This window comes from Lipophrys pholis, assembly GCF_963383615.2.
Source record: "Lipophrys pholis genome assembly, chromosome: 13".
Taxonomy (NCBI): domain Eukaryota; kingdom Metazoa; phylum Chordata; class Actinopteri; order Blenniiformes; family Blenniidae; genus Lipophrys; species Lipophrys pholis.
Window position 1 is genome coordinate 24,755,154 of NC_137632.1, and position 22,016 is coordinate 24,777,169.

The window sequence follows — 22,016 nt, forward strand, 5'->3', positions numbered from 1 at the left end:
ACCTTTATAGATTCAGGACAAACATGGCGACAGGTTGATGCAACACAATTATGTCTCCATGCCAGCGCAACGACATTTAAAAGCTATAAATCATTATATTGATGAAGCATAGAAAAAATAGTGACTGCGGCGCTAAATTCAAACTAATCATACTTTATTGGTACCCTTGGGCCGTGGCCATTTTACACAATTTAAAGTGATATTGCAAAACTTTCATTGTGTTTTGGGAACTTTTTGAAAGCTATTTTTATGAATTTGCTGTAAGTTACTTCTTTCTGCAACTTCAGGGCCCAAAAGCGGACTGCGGGCCACGCGTTGGGAATCACTGCCCGAGCCAAAAAAATGAATAAAATGATGCTGTTTTCGAGGCTTTCGCCCTCACAGCAGAATATATAATCCTCCCTCTGTGTTGGACCAGACTGCCTGTCATTGTCTACACAATGGCAGACGGACACTAACACTTGGGGTCGATTCTTGTCAGCAGCCCCTCAGTTGACTATTCAGACGGACCGAAGGGAAGATCCAGTCTGCAGTCTGTCCTCCAGGTGACACCCGCTGCGAGTCACAATGGAGGTCTGATATCAGCATGCAGATACAGTACGTCGGGTTACTCTCTCTGTCACTCAGCTGGCTCGTACTGGTTGCATGTGCAGTTCTTGTTTGCAGGGATATCAATAATTCAAGGGGCAGTGGACTCGCCGCCGTCCCCATGGCCCCTCCGCACAGCTGGGGCTGCAACGTACTGGAGCACAGCTTTCTGGACCAGACGGAGGGAAATGTATTGATATGGACACTGCATAGAATTGGCAAAGACGGGGTTTTTAAAGGATGCATTTGAAGCATGGATCCAGGGCCTTTGAGCCTCCGGAGGGTTCTAGGATCTGCAATTTGACTGCTGCTCAGGATGCGGCGTTGAATTCTATTTGAGAAGGAGGGGCTGATCAAGCAGTCAACGCTTTTATATTCATGTTTTCATGAGATTTCAGTGAGTGTTTTGCAAATCCCGTTGAGGAAAGTAACCATGGTACCCGGTGAAGGTTTTCTGATTTTGCATTGCGATGCACCGATACCACTTTCTTAAAAGACGGGTACGAACCTTAGCTACTTACCAAAACCGAGCACCAATATGAGTGCTTAAGCCATGAGGTGTATAGGGCGTATAAGTCTCCAGTATATTTACTACAGCATCACTGGTGTGTGAATTTCTTTAGTATGTAGCTTGTAGCATGTACCACAGCTCAGCGTAAAATCCTCCCAATCCACTGAGCAGTTAAGCTACTGAGCAACATTGGTCTTCTGGTCCAATTGTCTCTGGAGATTAAGTTGTATGAAATACTGGAGCTTTCACCTCCTCTTGATTCTTCGGCAGAACATAATGTGTCATTCTCATTAATATTAAAGAATCTCGACAACGCGAACATCACTCGTCATCTCTCGTCTACCTGCTGATGACGTTGCTGATGGACGATGTCATCCGTGTAGTATCGGACCCGATACCGGCATCGGTATTCACGCATCCCCACTTTTTTATGTTGGTGAAGGTTTTGATCAAAGCGGGGGTCTTCCTGTCTTGAAAGGGCTTGAAACTTTTCAATTAGATTCTTTCAGAGGGTCATTGAGAACAAAAAGACTTTAAGACAGAATTTCACAAGAAAAGCCACTCATCTACTCTTCTTTTGGGATCAGAAAATTATTTTGTGTTCACAACAACAGATATCAACAGGACAAATCCTGCAGGCTCTTCTTATTATTATTCTTTTGGGTTTAACGGCAGTTTGCATCCATAAAGTTGCATTAACGAAATCTGCTGATTCTATCTCTCTACATTGTTTCCCATCCCTGATGACTGTTTCCCTCTCTCTCTCTTACCAGCAGCTGTTCTGTCCCTAATAACCTTCTTCTTCTTCTTCTTCTTCTTCTTCTTCTTCTTCTTCTTCACTTGGGTTCACCGTCAGACAGAAAGAAAGAATCTAGTAGGCTCCATCCAGTATATGTATCTGCTCAATGTAAATCAGGGTCGTCGTCGTCGTCCAGCCAGTGTGACGTTAAGCCGCAGCAGAGGAGAGAAATATCTTCCGAGCACAATAAATACTGCATCATCTTCTTTAGTTAGGATGCTTCACAGATCGGATTTCATTTTTATGTTGATTATGAATTTGCAGGCCCGAGGTCAGATTGTTCTGATCCAGCTATGACTCGGTGTAAACAACGTCAGAGATTCACAGATCACTAGCAAAGGCATTAAGAAAACATGCATACACAGACGATGCATGATTCAAGGGGCTTTAATATATGGAAGTGCTGTAAAGAATCATGATGCTCACGTTACGAATTCAAGTTCATCTAATTTATTTATGGTTGGCGGGTCAAGCAGTGAATCGTACAACTGAACGGGGATGTTTGAGTATTTAAATGGCGTTGGCACGAGACAAGAGGGAGCTACTGCTTTGGCATTAAACTAAGAATTAAAGATTTTCATTTGTTCCAAGGTCGTTTCATACCTGGATAATAACTCCTGACCTGAATTAGTCAACGTAGTGAAAATGAGCAAACGTACAGAACACGAGATCAACTGGCACGTGGACATGCTGGTTTATTCTTATCCTCTCTTTTAGTGGCTGATTAGAATCAAGCAAAGAGTAAATTAAAACAAAATGTGTAATAAATCATTTAAAATGGTCATACTATGCAAAATTCACTTTCTAATGGTTTTCCAAAAGTAATAATCGTTCCCATACCTGGAATGACGCCGCAGAAGTCAGGAAGTCTGTCCTCTTTCTCCCTGGCTTGTTTCAGTTTTCAAGAAGTGTGTTGCTCCAACGAGCCAATCAGAATTCAAACCCGATATAGTGTCATCGGGTTTAGCCAATCCCAATCAAGGTAGGCCCTCCCTTTGGCAGCTCTGCTCTGGCACATGGCACCACGAGAGGAAGTACTTCCTCCTCTTCCCGAGATGGGCATGTGTGGGCGTGTTTTGGGGGTTTTCGTTTTAGAAAGCGCAACGAAGGCTTTCCGTTTTCACTCAAAAGCATTGTCATGTCAACGGGGCCCGAATTCAAGATCAGGGTTCTTTTTGTTTGCAGGAGTGTGGAGGATTCTTTCCACAAAATCCATCTCTCTGTGTTTGTACAGTGATGGATGGATGGATGGATGGATGGATGGATGGATGGATGGATGGATGGATGGATGGATGGATGGATGGATGGATGGATGGATGGATGGATGGATGGATGGATGGATGGAGACTGTAATATTGAGCTTTCAAACAGCCAATAAAAAAAACTGTCAACTCTTTCCTTGAAGTGAAGAGATGAGGTATCTCAAGGCTGTCTCCTTCAAGTGAGAATAAAGTAGCAGTAATTGACCCGTCTTGATTTTTACACCTACTAAAGTATCCTTAAAGCATCCTGCTAAAGCATCCTGCTAAAGCATCCATTGAACTCCCAATGATGAGCAAACACCTTGCTCTCCGATGCCATTTGTGTCTGGATGGAGTATTCTGACTAACGCTCGACTTTAAACTACAAATGTGATAAAGCTGCACCATATAAGTTCTTTTACTTGAATCAATATCACACAAACCTCACTGAAAGTCCCAAAACACTTTGTTTTTGATAAACTTGAGTCCAGTCACAAAATGCCAATAGAAATGGAGGAAATACTGAACTGCCTGTAGCTGTTAGGAGTCGGGAAACACGGCCTGCTGATTGTTCAATGAGTCGGAATTGAACTCTCCACTCTGCTAGTGTTTTTACCCAGTCAGTCCACGATCCAGCACCAACCTAAACAGTGAAGAGATTCTCCCATCGCTTTGCTCACCTCAGATTCCTAGATGATGTAAGGAAGGTTCTCGGCGCTCCACTGCCTCATAAACAACCATCTGGGGTGGATTTTGCTCCTGAACCTAACCAAAGTGCGATGCATCAGTGAGTGCCTCCCAGCTGAGGATTTCTCTGCAACAGACTCCAGAACATGTTCGAGAGAGCGGAGCTCTTATCTGATCCCCCAAGATTAACTCAAAAACTTTACAGGGAAGGAGGATGAGCACTGTACTCAGCTGAACATACAGGGAACCACAGTGAGGCGATGTCACGCTGTACAGCCCTGTTTACACGACAGCGTTTCAAGAGGAAGCAAAAGAAGCATTCGGTGTTATAGAAAGAACGGAATCATCCGTGTGTGTCTAGTGAGACTTTGTCGCATTGTCGACCTGCAACATCAGGAATTCCCTCCACATTCCCTCACAAGACAGGAAAAGGAGTGTTTGATCCACAGGTTGGAGATGTGCATGCAGTGGAGCTTCTCATGCTGATGGAGGTTAAGTTGTGCTAATGACAAAGTAATTAGGAAACTACTCAGGTGTTAAATCCTCTGATGTTGTTGGTTTTGCGGCTTTACCGGGGCTCTGCTCGCAGCTCCATCGTCACTCCTGCTGATTTATGCCGGCAGACCGGTCTCGGTCTCGGTTACATAAACACACACACACACACACACACACACACACACACACACACACACACACACACACACACACACACACACACACACACACACACACACACACACACACACACACACACACACACACACACACACCAAGCCCAAGGTGTGTGCTGCCAGAGATCAATGAAGGAGTGCATCCACATTGTATTATTCATATCCCTTGTTGTGCCATCTTCCACATTCTGCCGCCAGTGGTTCAGTTGCATTTCCGCGCACTCGCACACCCGTTTTTCTCAATAATTTATAACTTCAGATTTTCTGCTTCTTTATCAATTTTTCTTTATTTTTTTTCCATTTTATTCGAAAACTGATGGTATTTTTATTAATGATTTGCATCACAAGTGTGTTTCGCTTATGTAGCGGGTGGAGTCAGAGTTTGTTTATAAGAAAAAAACCTCACCTGATATGCCTGCTCTCAGTTCTGGTAATGCATCTTGTAGATTCAAGCGATGAGCCATGACATCACACTGATTTATCACCTGTTAGTCGGAGAGATATTTCAGGCAAAAAATCCACAATCTGACTTCAAAGTTGCCGTTAGAAGCAGAAAACCGGAACAGTCAGTGTTTTCATGTAAACATGAAACTTTTCTGAAACAAAACGATGTGTTTTCATGTGTCAGTTCATGTAAACAGGTTCTTAAAGCGAACGAGCGTTCTTAAGTTTCCTGTCCACACAGGAAACATCTGCGTCCACGTTACCCGATGAAAACTACTAAAAATGTTGTAGTATATATGCCAGACCTATAGGTGGCAATATAATGCTGGCACAGAAATGCATGGATCGTGACAAAATTGAGAAATCGACAAATCCAACGTCTTGTTTTATTAAACCAAATAGCATCAGTAGCTTCTGCAGCACGACCTGCCATTGTTGTTGTTAAGTGACGTCGCAGAGAGGGCCATGGGGTCGTCGGGTCGAGAGGTGGGGCGGTGACATCATCATTTTCAGCTACAGTGCGTCTTGTCCATCCACACCTCAAAGCCGAGGCGGCGTTTTAAAAAGCCTCCACTCTGGAAGCCGTTCTCAAAACAACCCCGTTTTCAGGCTCCTAAAACGGCACATCGTGTGGATGATCGGCCCAAAAACCGTCAATCAGATTGACTAAAAAGTGACGGTATTAATGGAGCGACTGTCTCAGTGGTGACGCTCCGCGATGCGAGGCAGGTGGAGGTCTGAAGTGGAAATAGTTCCATCCATCAGGTTGTATCATGCGCGGGGTTGCAGGGTGCTGGAGCCAATCCCAGCTAACTATGGGCGAGGATACACCCTGGACAGGTCGCCAGTCCATCACAAGGCAAACATACAAGCACACACACTCACAAATTAACCTCAAATACATGTTGTTTGACTCCGGGAGGAAACACACACACACACACACACACGGGGAGAAGACACTGACGTAGACAAATAAGAATGGAGGTTATTTCTCACACAGGACTGTGGAGCCACAACGCAGCCTTTTTGAAATTAATGAGATAGCTTCGGACGTGTGGAGGGAGAAACTCTCTCTGCTTTGTTTTGTCCAGCTGCCGATGCAGTGAGTCTGTGCAGTGAAGGATGAAGTCTGAACACACCAGCTGTGTGTGGAGGAATCATGTCTTTCTGTCTCGGGCGGGTTTTCTCTGTATGTATGAAGTACAGCAAACTTCATGTAAAAAAAACCAGTCTGATCAGGGATCTGCAAAAAGCTTGTTAAACTGGACATGAACGTTGAAGGGAAAAAAAAACCCTAATGAGTTTTTTGTTTTTTGCAAGAAATCAAATAAGAAAGTAAAATTCCAGTATTGAACAGTGTTGTAAGGTATATTAGTCATTAGGATAAAATCCATAAAGTATTTCAGCCGTATTGTTTAAGGGTTTTAGCTTCAGGTCTTTCATCGAGATAAAGTAAAACTGTCCTTAATGAGGTTATGTTTCCTATTTTAGTCTGACCAAAGTAACGAACTTCTCTGAAAGAAAATAGTTATATAAGTGTGAATAAACTCACAGTTTTGGCATCTGGCATAAAAACTCCCCTCCATCTCCAGTGCTTCCTGTAATGATTTGCTGTTTGACCCCACATGAAGGCAGAAAACAGACAATTCATCCACACTGTCTCTCTCTGTCTCTCCTTCCCACAGGTTGGCTCCACGAGCTGGCCAAGCGTCTGGGCACGCCATACTTCCTGTCCTCCTTCTCGACGCTGGTCCCCTCCGTGGGCCTTTTGTCCAACGGCACGCAGTGGAACGTTTCGGCGTCGGACATCGGGAACCAGGGGTCGTGGAACGGCAGCCAGACTTCCGGGAATGCCTCGGGAACGAGCGGCGGCAGCGACGTGACTCTGGGCGTGCTGGGCGGCGGCCCGTCGATGCGCAGCAGCTACGTGACCTCGCTCTACTTCGCTCTGAGCAGCCTGACCAGCGTCGGGTTCGGAAACGTGTCGGCCAACACCGACTCGGAGAAGATCTTCTCCATCTGCACCATGCTCATCGGGGGTAAGAGAAGTGTCCTCCACTTTGTGAAGCCTGTCGGCGATCACTCTCTGACTCTCCTCTCAGGCTCAAGTACTCAATCAGATCATTATCTGTCGTTCGCGACTCATCAACAGGCAGCTGTGTGTGTGATAAATCAAACACACACACACACACACACACACACACACACACACACACACACACACACACACACACACACACACACACACTTGAGTGCAAAATAACCAATTCACCATGTCATTACGCTCACACCTCTTGGGTAAAGCTCCATTACATAGTTGGCTCTGCATTTCCTTTTTGTATTCAGGATGTAATAAAAACAACTGCAAACATTAACAGCTGATGCTGCATTTGGCCATGAGTATACAAACAAGTCACAGCTCATTAAGCAGGAAACATTAAAAATGAGCTGCGTTGTTTTATAGACACTTACGAGAACATATTTGATGTGTTACAGTATAATTTTAATCTTTAACCTAAAACTAGTTCAACGAAATACTCATTTTCTCTTGATTGCATCTTCTATACTTAATAGAAATTCTGATATATATAAATACATAACACATATATCGGGTTCAACATGTCTGAAAATTGCGAGCAAGAAGTCAAACTTATTTAATCCTCCCACTTCGCCATTTAATGATCAAGTTTTATAATTATCCTGCGCAAAGACAGAGCTAATCCCGCTAACATGGGTTTCGCCCTGGACCGCTCATCAGTCCACGCACACTCACTTCTACCAGCTATTTAAAATCACAGTAACATAACAATTACGTCTTTGGGTTGTGGATGAAAGCTTCACGCTCCAGTGTTTTCTGCTGTGCGGCAACAGTAGAAACCATCTGCGCCATGTTTTCTGCACCATTACATTTCACCTGGACCCGTTTGGCTCATTAGACTACAGGCTGCATGCCGGCTTGTGGCCACACAAGCTCATCATATTTAAGTAGAAATAAACTCCAAACAAGTCCAAATTCAATATTGTCTTTAGTTTATGGAGTTTCTATACTGGGGAATCTCACGTAACTGAAAGAAATCAAAGAAAAGACAGGCTTGTGTGAGCATGTAGTAAACTGACCCTGGAGATCTCCTGACAGGAGATGACAGATGAAAACAGATGTGCAGCCACTTCTTAATCCGTCGTCGTGCTCATCTTCAAGCTCCAAGCCTCAGACTTTCTCCCCAAAGATCCGCCGTGACACACACACACCCGAGAACCTCGGGAGTCGAAAAACAAGAATACACACATTCCGCTGTCGCGGCTGAAGCCAATGAGGAAGATGATTGTCCACAAACTGTTTGTATTGAGCTCCATGACTTTTGAAATAAGAAGATTAAATGAGTGGCAGCCCGAAATGCTTGATATGTTTCTAATAGTAAACAAGAACTCACAAAAGTGCATTTTATAAGAGCTAAAACGGTTGCTGATCATTTAGGCTTAAAAGCAAGTTCATCAGCTGCCTGCTTGTGTTATAAAATGAGGGATATCTTAAGTGTTGGAACAGTTATTTACTGTCAAAATCACCAAAGACCCTGCATTTCATATGGTTGATATGGCGTTATCACTGGGAGCCTGTAAACATCCATCCCTCCATCTTCTGTACCTTGTTTGTGTGACTACAGGTGAAGGCAGGCTTGTTACTCTTTAAATCTGTGTCTTTTGACTTTTTTAGAAAGCCTTTTACCCGTGGAGTTTTATAGCCTTCTGCTATAAAACCATTATGATGACTCTGAGTTGTTAATCCAGCTGCTGCTTCAAAACATCGATCTCTTCCCTTTACAAATCTCACCTCACGTAGCTGTGAAACCTTGGCCGCCGCATTTTAAAAACGCTGAAACTTTCACCAAAACACTGACGATTGCATTCTCCACATTCTGACCTTGTTTTGGGAACAAATCCAGGCAGCAGCATCGTTCTGTGAAGTGCATTGAGTGAAACTAAAGGACAGTTTCTAAATGGAGATCCAAAATTTGCAGTTTTCATCGCATTTAAATGTTTTTATTCTCTTTGCTTTTGGTCGACGGTCATGCTTGATCATTATAAAGAACTATAAATTAAGATATCAAGAACTTTAAATCGTCCTGCAGCCCATAATATAAAACTTTTGGTTATTTTAAATGTAATAAAGCCAATAGTGCAATAATTTTCCAATAGTGTAATAAAAGTAATATTTTGTTGGCTGGTTATTACACTGTTAAAGTAAAATTAAGAAAATCTTTAAAATGCATTGTCCAATAATACAGTGATACATAACGAATACACAGCGTTTCTTGGAACTAAAAGCTTTTATGCAATTTGCTCATTAAAAAAGCTACAGTGGAATAATTCTTCTATTCATTCCTTGAAGACACATCCTTAGTAAAGATTTCCTTCATGTCAGGAGTCAAATGTGCATGAAAAAGGAGCGAATCCTCTCACAGTGAATACCAAGTAGTGCTTTTAGGTTTGATCACAGATTTTTAAACCTGCATGGAGCCACCACAGCACCCAGAGCCAAAAATAAATACACCCACATTTTCTGCATTATACTCACAATATAACCTGATGGACAGATTTATTTCCTGCTTTGTCCTTCTAAAAGCTCGACCGCTGCCCCCGTCGGGAGGCCGGCTCCACGTCTCGATGATGGGACCATTCTGCGGCTGGTCAATGGTGCTGCAGCCTCCGCTGACGCCCATTCAAAAGCGCTCCTTAAATAACACCCAAATCTCAGCTGCTGAGAGGAGAAGCCTCCATGATCCAAACATACTTATCTTTCCAAGGCCACTTTGAATTAAATCTCTGGTGTTATTAAGAGAACTGCTGAGAAGAATTTAACCGAGTGTGAGCGCAGAAGAAAGAAGCACGTCATCAACCTGTGAAGTAGCAGAAAGCAGACTGTCCTGAAGTGCTCCCCTATGCTTTTATTCTTGATAATCATGCATTCTTATTGGCAATATTTCTGTATTTTGTGAGTTCTTTGCATGAGAAGGTGCTGATTTAAAAGCCTTGGTGTTGGGACGCTCCGGTCTTGACTCCGTCTCAGGTTAGCTGGTCTTGACTACAACAATTCAATTCAATTCCACTTTATTCATATTGCACCAACTACAATACAGTCATTTCTAGGTGCTTTTTAACAGAGAGAAATCCAACAGATGCACATGAGCACGTGTAAGGAAAATCTCCCTCTAAAGCAGGGGTGGGCATTCCTGGTCCTCAAGGGCCGCAGTCCTACACGGTTTCTATGTGTCCTCCCATCAAGACAGCTGACAGCAATGAATGGCTCATTATCAAGCTTTGTGCAGAGCCTCATCGTGACAACTCAGGTGTGTTTGAGCAGGGAAACATGGAAAACACCTAGGACTGCGGCCCTCGAGGACCAGGAATGCCCACCCCTGCTCTAAAGGGACGGAACCTTTGCAAAACAAGACTAAGAGGTGGCAGCTTTCTGCTTTTCCGCTCCGGGCTTTTCATCTGAAGTAGATTTTGAAGCCTTGAGGCTGATTTTCGTGCCTGAACTGTGATCTGGTAAATATGAGCTAATCCAACTTTCACTGTATACGTGACACCTGCATGGTTGGTCAACACTAGGGATGTCCCAATCACATATTTTGGCTCCTGATCCCATTCCGATCTTTCCCATTCATACAGTCATCTGCATTGCCTCCACGGCTCAAATATGAGCATTTGATCTGCAAGACACTAGTGTGACAGCATTCGTAGTGACTCCTCAGGACTCCGTTGCCTGTTTGCTTTTTTTAGATTTTTATCGCAAATTGGTTGTATTGAGCGAAGCTCTGATGCTGGAAAGATTGCAAATGACCGTTCCACTGCATTTCCTTTCTGCTTTAAAATCTTTCCACACCTCTCTGACATGTTCCAGGAGGTGTTGCTGATGCTGCTATGGTGGTTTGGATCCGCGTAACAAACAGTGTTCAGGTTATAGCAACAACAACAACAGAATTGGCTCAATTTACTGACTAAATTCTAATGTTGTAATGTTATAGTTACTCTGTTTGGTCCTTAGATCCTGACTGAACACAGAAACACTTCATCAAACAGATGATAATAATCCACAATGGATTCCTGGAAAACTTTATTTGTGCCATAACATTTCTGTGCTTTGAACTTTTGATAACAAAAAAAATAATAATTAACAATTTATATTCTTTTTTTTATTAATGAAAGTGCATACTTTGCCCCATCATTAAAAATGCATATCTTCATTAGGCATGGGAGAGCTTGGGGCGGAATTCTGAAAACAGAGCAGAGAAGTCCAAACCGTTATGAGAAACACTTTGGATTTTTAATGGGAGATTTTAAAATGGTTTTAATTGCGGTTCTGGAGAAGTAAAAAAGTAAAGATTGTCTTGGTACATAAAAGTAACCAAGCATACCTTTTCAGCTCTCGCTCTCTCTCTCAAAGTAGCTGCTGTCCGGGAGCGAGCCTTACAAGACGACTGCCCCTAAACATGAATTGTTTCTCTGGACCTGAATGAGCAGAAATCCTAAAATAGTCCTGGTGTCTGTGTCCTGTGCTCTCAGCAGCTTTTCTCCTTGGTCAGTTACCTTGTTTAAAGGAGAGAAATGACTGTGCAGCCTCTACGAAAGAGTGTGACATTCAATAGATGATGTAGTGAGTTCATAAGCAAACAGGAAGTGGGAACATTCCCATTTCTAAGTGGTAAGAATATAATGAAACCTCTCACTCGGAAAGGGATACCTCTAAAGCAATGATGGTGACGCCATTAAACATGATGAAGTGTATGCATCTTCATGAGAAATTGTGTTTTGTTTTTTGTTTTTATGCACTCTATAATAAACCAAACTTGTTTCATTGGAAGTGGAAAAGGACGGATTTCATGAGCACAGCCTCAGGAGATATTCAGTGATTTAAAGTTATGGAAGAGGAAAGTCTAAGCCCTCGTTTTCACAATGTTTTCAAGTGAAAGCGCTAAACTTTCGTAGCGTTTCGTACCGTTTACACAACAATGGTGCAACCAAAGCAACTTTTTCGAAAATGCTCGAGCTCCGCGAAAACGACATCATTTTCGTAACTGGCTCTTTGACAGTTGGTAAATTTCCAAGTTCCCCTCCACATGAACTCAACAATACTTACCAATCTCACTGGTAGATGTAGGAATTAGAGGAACTGGATGGGAAACGCAATTGGAATGATGCTGTTGTTCTTAGCAGTGTTTGTTTTTTTAAATTCACAAATAAGACATTTATTCAACATTGGGTTTATTTTCTGGAGATTATACATTCCTACCGTATTGTGAAAGCAGTAATCCACTTGAGGCAGTGCTGTTCAGAGATTTTTGTACAGCAGCTAAATCATTTTAAGCTTTACGCTTCTTAACTTCTCCAAGGATTATAAAGACGTCTTGTGAAGCCTCCAACTGTACAGAAGCATTGTGGGTCCCTCAATATTCAGCCGATAAGGCAGCTGTAATTACATGTATTTCAGTAATTTCTCTCTTTCTCTCTTTCTCTATTTCCTCTCTCTCTCTCTCTCTCTCTCTCTCTCTCTCTCTCTCTCTCTCTCCAGCGCTGATGCACGCTGTGGTGTTCGGTAACGTGACGGCCATCATCCAGAGGATGTACTCGCGCCGCTCGCTTTACCACACACGCACCAAAGACCTGAAGGACTTCATCCGGGTGCACCGGCTGCCCAAGGCCCTGGAGCAGCGCATGCTGGAGTGCTTCCAGACCATGTGGTCGGTCAACAACGGGATCGACGTCAGCGAGGTGTGGACACTCGCTCACTTTGCACACACATGGATCCAAGATCCGAATCAGGGTAATAACGCCATAGGGACAAGCTGATGCTGGACAAAATAGAGGGTAGAAGCTGGACGGTTCCTCTTTTTTTTTTTTTATCCAAAATGTTTTTATGAGAAGGCAAGGCAGAGCAATACAGCATCATCATTTCACATCCACAAGTTAAATAAAACTGTGCCTTAAATATAAATAGAATGAATTAAACGTAATAAGAAAAACAAAAGAAATCATGAGTAAAGCATTAAAAAGGAAATATATCCTAATATTATACATTTTTCAATTATTATTATTATTATTATTATTATTATTATTATTATTATTATTATTATTATTATTATTATTATTATTATTGTTAACATTATTATTATTATAGACACAGAATCACATCAATGATGAATTTAGAGTCGCCAGTAATACTAATAAGCATCTTTTGTCTTTTGGTTGTGGAAGGATACGTGAGTGTACAAAGAAAACACATGGACGCTCTATTAAACCCTAAATACAGAAAGGCTCTGATTAACCATGACTCTTTTTTTCTAAGGCCTCATTTAGAGGAAAATGTTTCAAGTGAATAGGCATCGTTTTGGGGATTTTCGTTTAAGAAAATTTTCACGTTTACATGGCAATGTTTTGAAAACAGTGTAATTAGTATGCCAGGCCACTAGTGGATGCTGTTGCTTTTTTTTGTAATGAAACCACACACACACACACTAAACATTAACAATGTTCCTACAAGGGACATTCTAGTGGACAGACGACCAAATTGGATTAGTATTACGGTGACTGTCAAAATAAAAGTACCAAGTCCCAGGAGAGGACGTATCCCTCCAATCCAATCCAATCTAACTTTATTTATATAGCACATTTAACAGCCAAGGTTGACCAAAGTGCTTCACAGTTAAAAAATAATACTAAAACAACCAGTGAGTAAATAACAGGGTAAAAACAATGCCACAATCTTACAGTGCTCAATTTGTGTTAAAAGCCAGCGAGGACACCTGTGTCTTGAGTCGACACTTGAAGGACTCAAGAGACCGAGTGGTTCTAATGTGGAGAGGCAAAAGACTCCACAGACTGGTTGCAGCCACAGAAAAGAAACATCAAGGAACATCATGAGTTGCTGACCTCAATGATAAAACAGGAGTATGAACTTGTTTAAGATCGGATAAGTAAGAAGGTGCCAACCCATTTAATGCTTTAAAGACCAATGATAAAGGATAGATTCTAAGTTTGCAGAGGGCCAAGAGCACTGGTACAGTCAACTAGTGGGTCTGGCTGGCTAAAAACAATAATCTCGGTTTTTGATTCATTGAAAATGAAAATTCACAGAAAATGAATTTCCTGCCAATATTTTAGATCCTCTAAACAGTTGAGTAGAGGCTGGGATGAACCTGCAGAATTGGCTCTAATTGGGAGTATCAGTGTTTGGCAAGGGCGTGTGAACCAACGACCCAAATGCAGATCAGATTCAACTCAACAAGAAATCTTTGAAAAAAGAGGCAGAAAAAACCCCCACACACCTGGGGAAGGAACCTGAAGACACACAAACTGAAACAAGACACAGCTGACAACGATCGCAGGCAATAAAATCCGTCTCCCTCCAGCGGGTCATGGACTAAATGCAATATTGTGCTTTCATTACAATTCTCTGGAGCAAATGTGGTTTAAGGACCTGCGTGGCCAAAGAGCATCACCATCAAAGTTTAGCATTAGTTAGTCGCGGTGTCAGTCTACCAGTGTTTAGGAGGTCAACATGTCTGCAGTGAACCTGGTTGACTGTGTCTCTGCGGCCTCTCGCAGCTCCTGAAGGACTTCCCGGACGAGCTGCGCGCCGACATCGCCATGCACCTGAACAAGGAGCTGCTCCAGCTGCCGCTGTTCGAGTCGGCCAGCAGGGGCTGCCTGCGCTCGCTCTCCCTCATCATCAAGACGTCGTTCTGCGCTCCGGGGGAGTTCCTCATCCGGCAGGGGGACGCCCTGCAGGCCATCTACTTCGTCTGCTCGGGCTCCATGGAGGTCCTCAAAGACAACACTGTGCTGGCCATACTGGGTGAGTCAGAACGTCACGAACCGCGGTGCACTGTTCCTTGTTGCCACGGCGACTGAGTCGGAGCGTTGTCAAAAAGTTGAGTTCTCGGTGGCTCCAAGTACCGTCGTCGTCTAAACAGACGCCTGAAATGCAACAAAAGTTTTGCGTTTTCACTTGAAAATCTGCGTCGTGTAAACGCTGCCTCAGGTCAGGGCTTCGTGTTTGTCCTGTTGACTTGTCCAGGCTGTAACGCGGTCAGCTGGGGTCAAGAGATAGAAATAAAGTCTGCCATCACAAATGTATCCTCTGCTGGATCTGCAACCATATAATCTGGCCTGTTGTTTACCCAAATTATCCAAAAAAAAGGAAAACAATGGGAGTAAAAAGCTTTTTTTACAGAGAGCACAGTTTGATTCGACGACTAATTACAAAATGACGCACCGGTTAAATGATTAGAGTAAAACGCAGTGACGGTGGTTCTGTTTGAAGTGAATCACACACAAATTTGTGACACAGAATTTGACGAGAATCCCGCTGCGCCTCTTCAGCTCTGCGAGCGCGAGGCGACGGAGGTCGGCGGGACGGCGTGCGGCGTGGTTAATGGAGGCGAGAGCGGTTCATCTGGGAAGCACTTGATGACAAACACTCGTATGGATTTCAGCCTGGCACTTAAAGAGTTGCGGAGAGATCAGGTCTCACCATTTCACCTTAACGTGACTCCACTGGTGGGTTTCATTCAATCAGTCCTGCAGAGCAATTTGATCTGGATTTTTATGGAAATGAGGCTGATGGAGGAGACGGAGGAGAGGACACAGGAGCAGTGTGTGTGTGTGTGTGTGTGTGTGTGTGTGTGTGTGTGTGTGTGTGTGTGTGTGTGTGTGGCGTGCATAAATCACTCCAGCTACAGGGAAGACGAGGCTGAAAGTGAGCTGATAAAGAGCCGGTGTGTGCGCTCCGCTGCCTTCAGGAGTTATCGCCACGCCTGACACAGCAGATCCTGCGCGCTGCACGCAGAGATCCCTCCCATTGTGCGCGGGGACGCGGGAGGTCTTGATATGGAACCTCACGTATGGATGAATGAGGGAATCGGGACCTTTGTACACGCCGCTTTCTTGTTTGTGCTGCGGATGGAATGAATAATGGAAGCGGGAAAGCTTCACACCTCAGGCGTCACACAACACGCTCCGCGCCGATCGCCGCAGGTTGAAGAAGCACATCGTAGGGACGGGGCCGATGTGATCCAACGTAATTCACGGATGGGAAAGTTTCACTGTGCAAAATACAGTGAAACGTCCAAAAAAAGGTCACCAGTATCTCAGAGTCTGTTGTTTGACACCACTATGTTAGAGGCTCACTGGTGACTCTAGATGTGAACGTAGGCGTGTGGCAGTCGCTCTCTTCTATTGGGTCTCACCTTTTGTGAACCTGACGCCGTCTCCGGAATATTCCAAGGGAGAATTTGCACAAAATCAATGTGAGTCGAAGCAGCAGTGGATCAGCTGGTGCAGCAGATCAGCGGTTGGATCCCTGGCTCCTTCTTGTGTTGGAAAAGAAAAGTGTGTGTGTGTAAGTCTGAACGAGGGAATTTGACGAGCAGTGTGAGGCGCTTCGAGACAGCTTCAAAGCGTCATATGCGAAATGAATTTACCAGCGTGATCCCAGGAAGGCATTAAACCAGGTGTGTGTGTGTGTGTGTGTGTGTGTGTGTGTGTGTGTGTGTGTGTGTGTGTGTGTGTGTGTGTGTGTGTGTGTGTGTGTGTGTGTGTGTGTGTGTGTGTGTGTGTGTGTGTTCACCAGTTGTGAAACTAACCACCACCGCCCCCGGCGGCGGTCTGCAGAGTCGTGATCTGCTCACCTGCAGATGGACCTCTCTGGTCCTCAACTCACTTGACAGATGAAGCTCTCGCTTCTCGTAATTAGTTATATTAGAAAACCCGCTCACAGCTACTTAAATCATTCTGAATCAGCTCATTGAGCCGGACGTCAGAGAACAAGATTGTACCGAAGGAAAAAATAAATAAATAAAAAATGTTGTGGTGGGATAAATTGTCGCACCTGTGACAGTAAGTAATTGTTTCGGTCGTCTCACAGGATGAAATCTAATTTCCTCTGGTTGTGCTTCGAGAGCTTCGGAAACACTAATCCGCCAAAACGGGCCGAGCCGCTCCAAGGAGACGAGCCGGGGAGGAGAGGGAGGGTCTCTACTCTGCGTTTCTACATGCAGCCGGGACAAATGTGCATGACACTGCAGTCAGTTTATCAAAAGGTCAAGACAGTGAATTAATGGTGCCACAGTGTGTGTCGATGTGTGTGAAATGAAGTGGATTTATCTTCAAATGCCAAGCCCCTGGCTCATATTTGATCTTATTCACAACACACACACACACACACACACACACACACACACACACACACACACACACACACACACACACACACACACACACACACACACACACACACACACACACACACACACACACACACACACACACACACCAACGGGCAGAATGCAGTGCTGTGCAGGTATTAATAATAGATAGATTTACATTATTAAAACACCTTGATTATTAATGCTGAAGAGGGGAGGCGGTCGGGTCCTGCAGGGCCCAGAAAGCTAAACAAAACAAACTAAACCGAGGCTTCGCACTTCCTCCACGAGTTAGTGGCACTTTTTATATCATGAAAGAAATAACTACTGTAGTATTGTCATTTATTCTTTTTCAAACTTGTTGATTCAACATCACACTAACATGTACTTAATAATGTAAAAATCATGACATTGAATTGAATAACACAGTTGTTGTTTTGCGTATTTATAGAACCTGAAAATGGTTTAAAAAGTTATTACCTCCAGAAATCTAAAATTGGAGTCTTTGTCATTACTAGTAAAGTACATAACTCACACTGCACATAAACACACCCAACCCCAACTAGTCAATAAACATAAAAAAAAAAAAAAAACAGTTTTACAGAACAAAATGAGATTTTCTTCAATATGTCATTTATATTCCTTGTTAGTCAGGGAAGCCGTCGGTCCGTCTGATAGCCTGTTCGCATGACAATACTTCACATGCAAACTCATTGCTTTTGTGTTTTCGTTGCAGAAAACTTCTGCGTTGACGCGGCAAGGTTTTTGAAAAAAATTTCAATTTCCTGGGAAATGGCCGAAACACTGAAAACAATCAAGTTAGCATGTCGGGCCACGATTTGGTGCAGTTGGTTGTTTTTGTAATGAAAACACACACACGGAGTGTTTTCAGAAAGTTCCACCTTGGGAGCAGTCACCGACACCCAAAACGCGACGAAAGTTTTCCGTCTTCACTTGAAAACGTGTAAACGGGACCTTGTGTTCCTTGTTTTCCAGATTGTAAATGACCTAGTTAACGTCTTTGTGGAGTTTGCATGATCTCCCTGTGTGCACATGGGTTTCCTCCAGGTTTCCTCCCACAGTCCAGGAACATACATGAGATTAATAGACGACTCTGTGTCATTTTTCACCATTACTCGACTTCATCAAACCAAATGTTTCACCAGTTAGAGAGAAAATATGAATCATATCCATCAATTCCACCCGTGATGTTTTCTACAGCATGACTTCATTTGCAGCCTTGTTGGTTTTACAGACACGTGCTGAGCCAATCAACACCCAGACTAATTTCATTCATGTTCCATTAAGCACCAGGCTGGTGTGGAGACTCTATTCTAACACACATTTCTTTAAAGTGACCTTCAGTTTGATCATCACACCGAATCAAGGGAAGCATGGGGGTACTGTAATTATTAGCTAAAAATCAAATTAGCAGGAAGTGACAGGAGTACTAACACTGACCTTTGATTTCATTACACATCACTGCAAGGCCAGGCGCACTGAGTCGGCATAGTTTGATCTAAAGCTGGTTAATGAAGAAAATGAATTATATCGTGGCAAAATCTGGAGGCAAGATTTGGACACACGGATAAATCACTACCCAAGTGTATGTGCTCACACCAGTGTGTCTGGATGATTCCCGAACCGAGATATTAGTTGCAAGCTCCAGAGCGTTTCCATGGCAACGGACGCTGCTCTCCTTTGATCTTCTCCATGAGGTGACTCTCCTATCCACCTTGAGTGGGACATCTCAAAATCTAATGGGTTGGTCCTTGGATGTTGACAAACCATCCCTGAAGATTTCATGCAATTTGGGTTAATAGCTTTCACGAAAAGTAGATAAAACATATTCATACATACATACATACATACATACATACATACATCATAACTTGCCCCTACTTTCGTTGGCGAAGGTAACAACAGCACCCACTAGTGCCCCAAGAGCAGAACTACATCGTTTTCTGCATTTCTGCCATTTCCATTTAGACAGACATAGTATTCAAAACCTTGAGTTTTCACTTGAAACGTTGTTGTGCAAATGGAGCCTTGATGTTGTGCTGGTGGTGGCTCAGCCCGCCGTACATTCACGACATGGTGAAAACGAGCAAACAGTCAAATGCAAACAAAAACCCTCCTTTAAACACTCCTGTATCTGCGAGTGTTTATCTAACGATCGTATTCTCAGTTAATTATCTGCAAACGGCAGCATATTTCTGCCTGAGGGTTCAAATCAGCAAGATGCATCCAGGATCTGAGTCGATCCACCGGGCCAGACAGGTGGACAGTGCTGTCCGATAACTGCAACCTCCCCCATCGCCGTTATCGTCCTCTCCCTGCAGCCGCCACCCCCGCACGCTGTACCACCCCATGTCACCCTCCTCCTCCACCTCCACACTCTCACATCTCAGACGTTCCCCTCCTCCCTCGGTCTTGGTTTTTCTCCTGCAGCCCTTCTTTCCGTTATTTTCCACTCTGTCCTGTCTGTCGAGCATTTTTCTCCTGAGCACTGCGGGGGGGGGGGGGGGGGGGGGTGTCTGTCAAACATCTCACAAATGAATGTTTCTCCTTTTAGCCTCAGATACATTTTCCTGTTCTGACATCACACTGCCGTGTGCACCATTAACAATCTGTGTGAAAAGACACGCTGTGTGCTTCTACACACTGAACTGATCCGGCGAACAATCAGTCTTGTGCATAATAAGTTCCTCGCAGTGGGTTATTTATACCGCCAAACGCCGACAGGCGACTTCTCTCCATTGTGTTTACAGACGAAACACTTCTCCCTCGCTAAGACGTCTTTTTAATTACTCTCCAACAAAGTGCTCGTTCCTGTATCTTTAAACAAAAAGTTTCTGCATTTTTAATCGATGTTGCGTTCTGAGCGCTTGTTTACAATGACCAGTAGGGGGCAGACCAGTCTCTGACATCGGATTTGGATTCATAAACATCCAGTTACAGTTTAGTCGGAAGAGAAACCTTGGTGGGATTTAAACAGGTTAGTCAAGTTGTAAAGACGGCGAGCGATCAATCTGAGGATTTTTGGGATCGTCTTTTCACATGAAGCGACGCAGCTTCGCTCATTCCGTGGACGTCAGTGTCACCGTCAATACACTTAAGAACTAAAACATCTTAGTTGTGATGGATCAGACATAAAATCTGAGTTTTGTACAAGTTGATCATAGCGGTGTTGCTTTTTATCTTCTTCTGAATGAATTTGCTTGGTTTCATTAGGATTTAAAAGTAGGAACTTAAAAAAGATGAGGCCCAGTACACGTGACGTTTCAAGTTAAAACGCATCGTTTTAGAATAGAATAGAAACTTTATTGTCATTGTCACCAGCAATTTCCAAAAGTTCCAATGTGGGAGCCATTTTCAAGAACATGCGTTTTAAGTGGCTCCAAGCACTGTTGTCATGGAAACAGACCCCCAACGTTTTTCTCTTGAAAGTGTGTAAACAAAGCACTAATCTTCAATGTTGACAAACCTGCTGAATATCTGAAATGAACGCAGGTCAGGAACAGCATTTCAGTGAAGGTGCGTTTTCTCGCGTTTCCATGGAAACGGAGTAAACACCCTCTGAAATGGCCTCCTTGTGATTGCTGGCCGTCCGTGCGTCCGTCCACGACCTCAGGTTGGGAATCACTGAACAACCAAGTAAATATAACCATTGGTACCACTGGTACCATCAGCACAGAATTGTGAATCATTACAACTCAATTTTTCCTGACGTTATTACGTGTAGTTTGGGAACCAGCTCAACTGAATCAAATCTAATAAGACATACGGTTTCCATTATGTCAACTCTCTCTCGGGTAAAATACAAAGTGACAATTAAATCAGTTAAGACACTTATTAAGATCTGGTAATTTCCTCCTTTACTTCATTATTCACGCCGTCATTACGCTTGATTGACTAATTTGTGTGATTGTTGCATCCATCACTCGTCCTGTGAGCTCGCTCAGCTGTTGCTTTAAGATAAAATTTACGAGCGGTTATATTTAATTTACATGAAAACAAACTCACTCCGTCTTCGGAGCAATTAAACTGTTCTCATGCCATTTGCCCGTCGAGTGCCTTCAGCTTGTTTTGTTTTTTTGTTTTTTTCTAAATCTGACGCCTTCGCCTCACATTACCGCCACAGTTCGGGATCCTGTCAGCGCTCCAACTCGCATGTCGGCGCCAACCTTTCAGCCGTTCTCTCTAATTACATTTTGACTGCCACTTCGTCGTCTTTCACTATTTAAAATGTTTAAAATGTTGGAGATGTCAACGAGTTGTCTTGGCCTTTTCTGCTTCCATTAATCAGCCTGACGTTGTGTTCCTGTATGACTGGATTTTCAGCCGACATGACGGCGAGAAGCATTTAGCTTTATTTCTGTTGATTGAAGACACAGAACACATTTGAAGTTTTTTTTTTATTTTATTTTTTTTATTATTTTGACTTTGAATGATTGCCATGGTTACTTCAAGTAAGGAGCCTTTTATTAGCCTATTTTACCAATACAACCAGTGGTGTCAAACATTTTTCAGTTCATTGACCACATTCAGTCCACTTTCATCTTGAGTGGACCGGACCGGTAAAGTGGTGCCATAACAACCTTTAAATTTAGATTTTAAAAGACTCATATTATGCAAAATTCACGTTCTAATCGTTTTCCAACAGAAGTAAAGAAAGTCTGTCCTCTCTCTCCCTGGCTTGTTTCAGTTTTTAAAAAGTGTGTTGCTCCAACCAGCCAATCAAAAATCAAACCCTATATAGTGTCATCGGGGGTTTAGCCAATCCCAATCGAGGTAGGCCCTCCCTTTGACTCCTCCCACAATCAGGCAGCTCTGCTCTGGCACATGGCACCACGAGGTTAAAGGATTCTT

General features: G+C 43.4%; 1 protein-coding gene across 1 annotated transcript in view; it reads left to right on the top strand.

The window, feature by feature from the left end:
* kcnh3 (potassium voltage-gated channel, subfamily H (eag-related), member 3) overlaps positions 1–22,016 on the top strand; it is a gene marked incomplete at both ends in the record, with an annotated part of 148,162 nt that overhangs the window by 116,160 nt on the left and 9,986 nt on the right. The window contains 3 exons of the mRNA XM_080478226.1: positions 6,627–6,980; positions 12,512–12,711; positions 14,545–14,794. Of these exons, the coding sequence (XP_080334352.1) occupies positions 6,627–6,980; positions 12,512–12,711; positions 14,545–14,794 (804 nt within the window). The remainder of the gene's footprint in view (positions 1–6,626; positions 6,981–12,511; positions 12,712–14,544; positions 14,795–22,016) is intronic.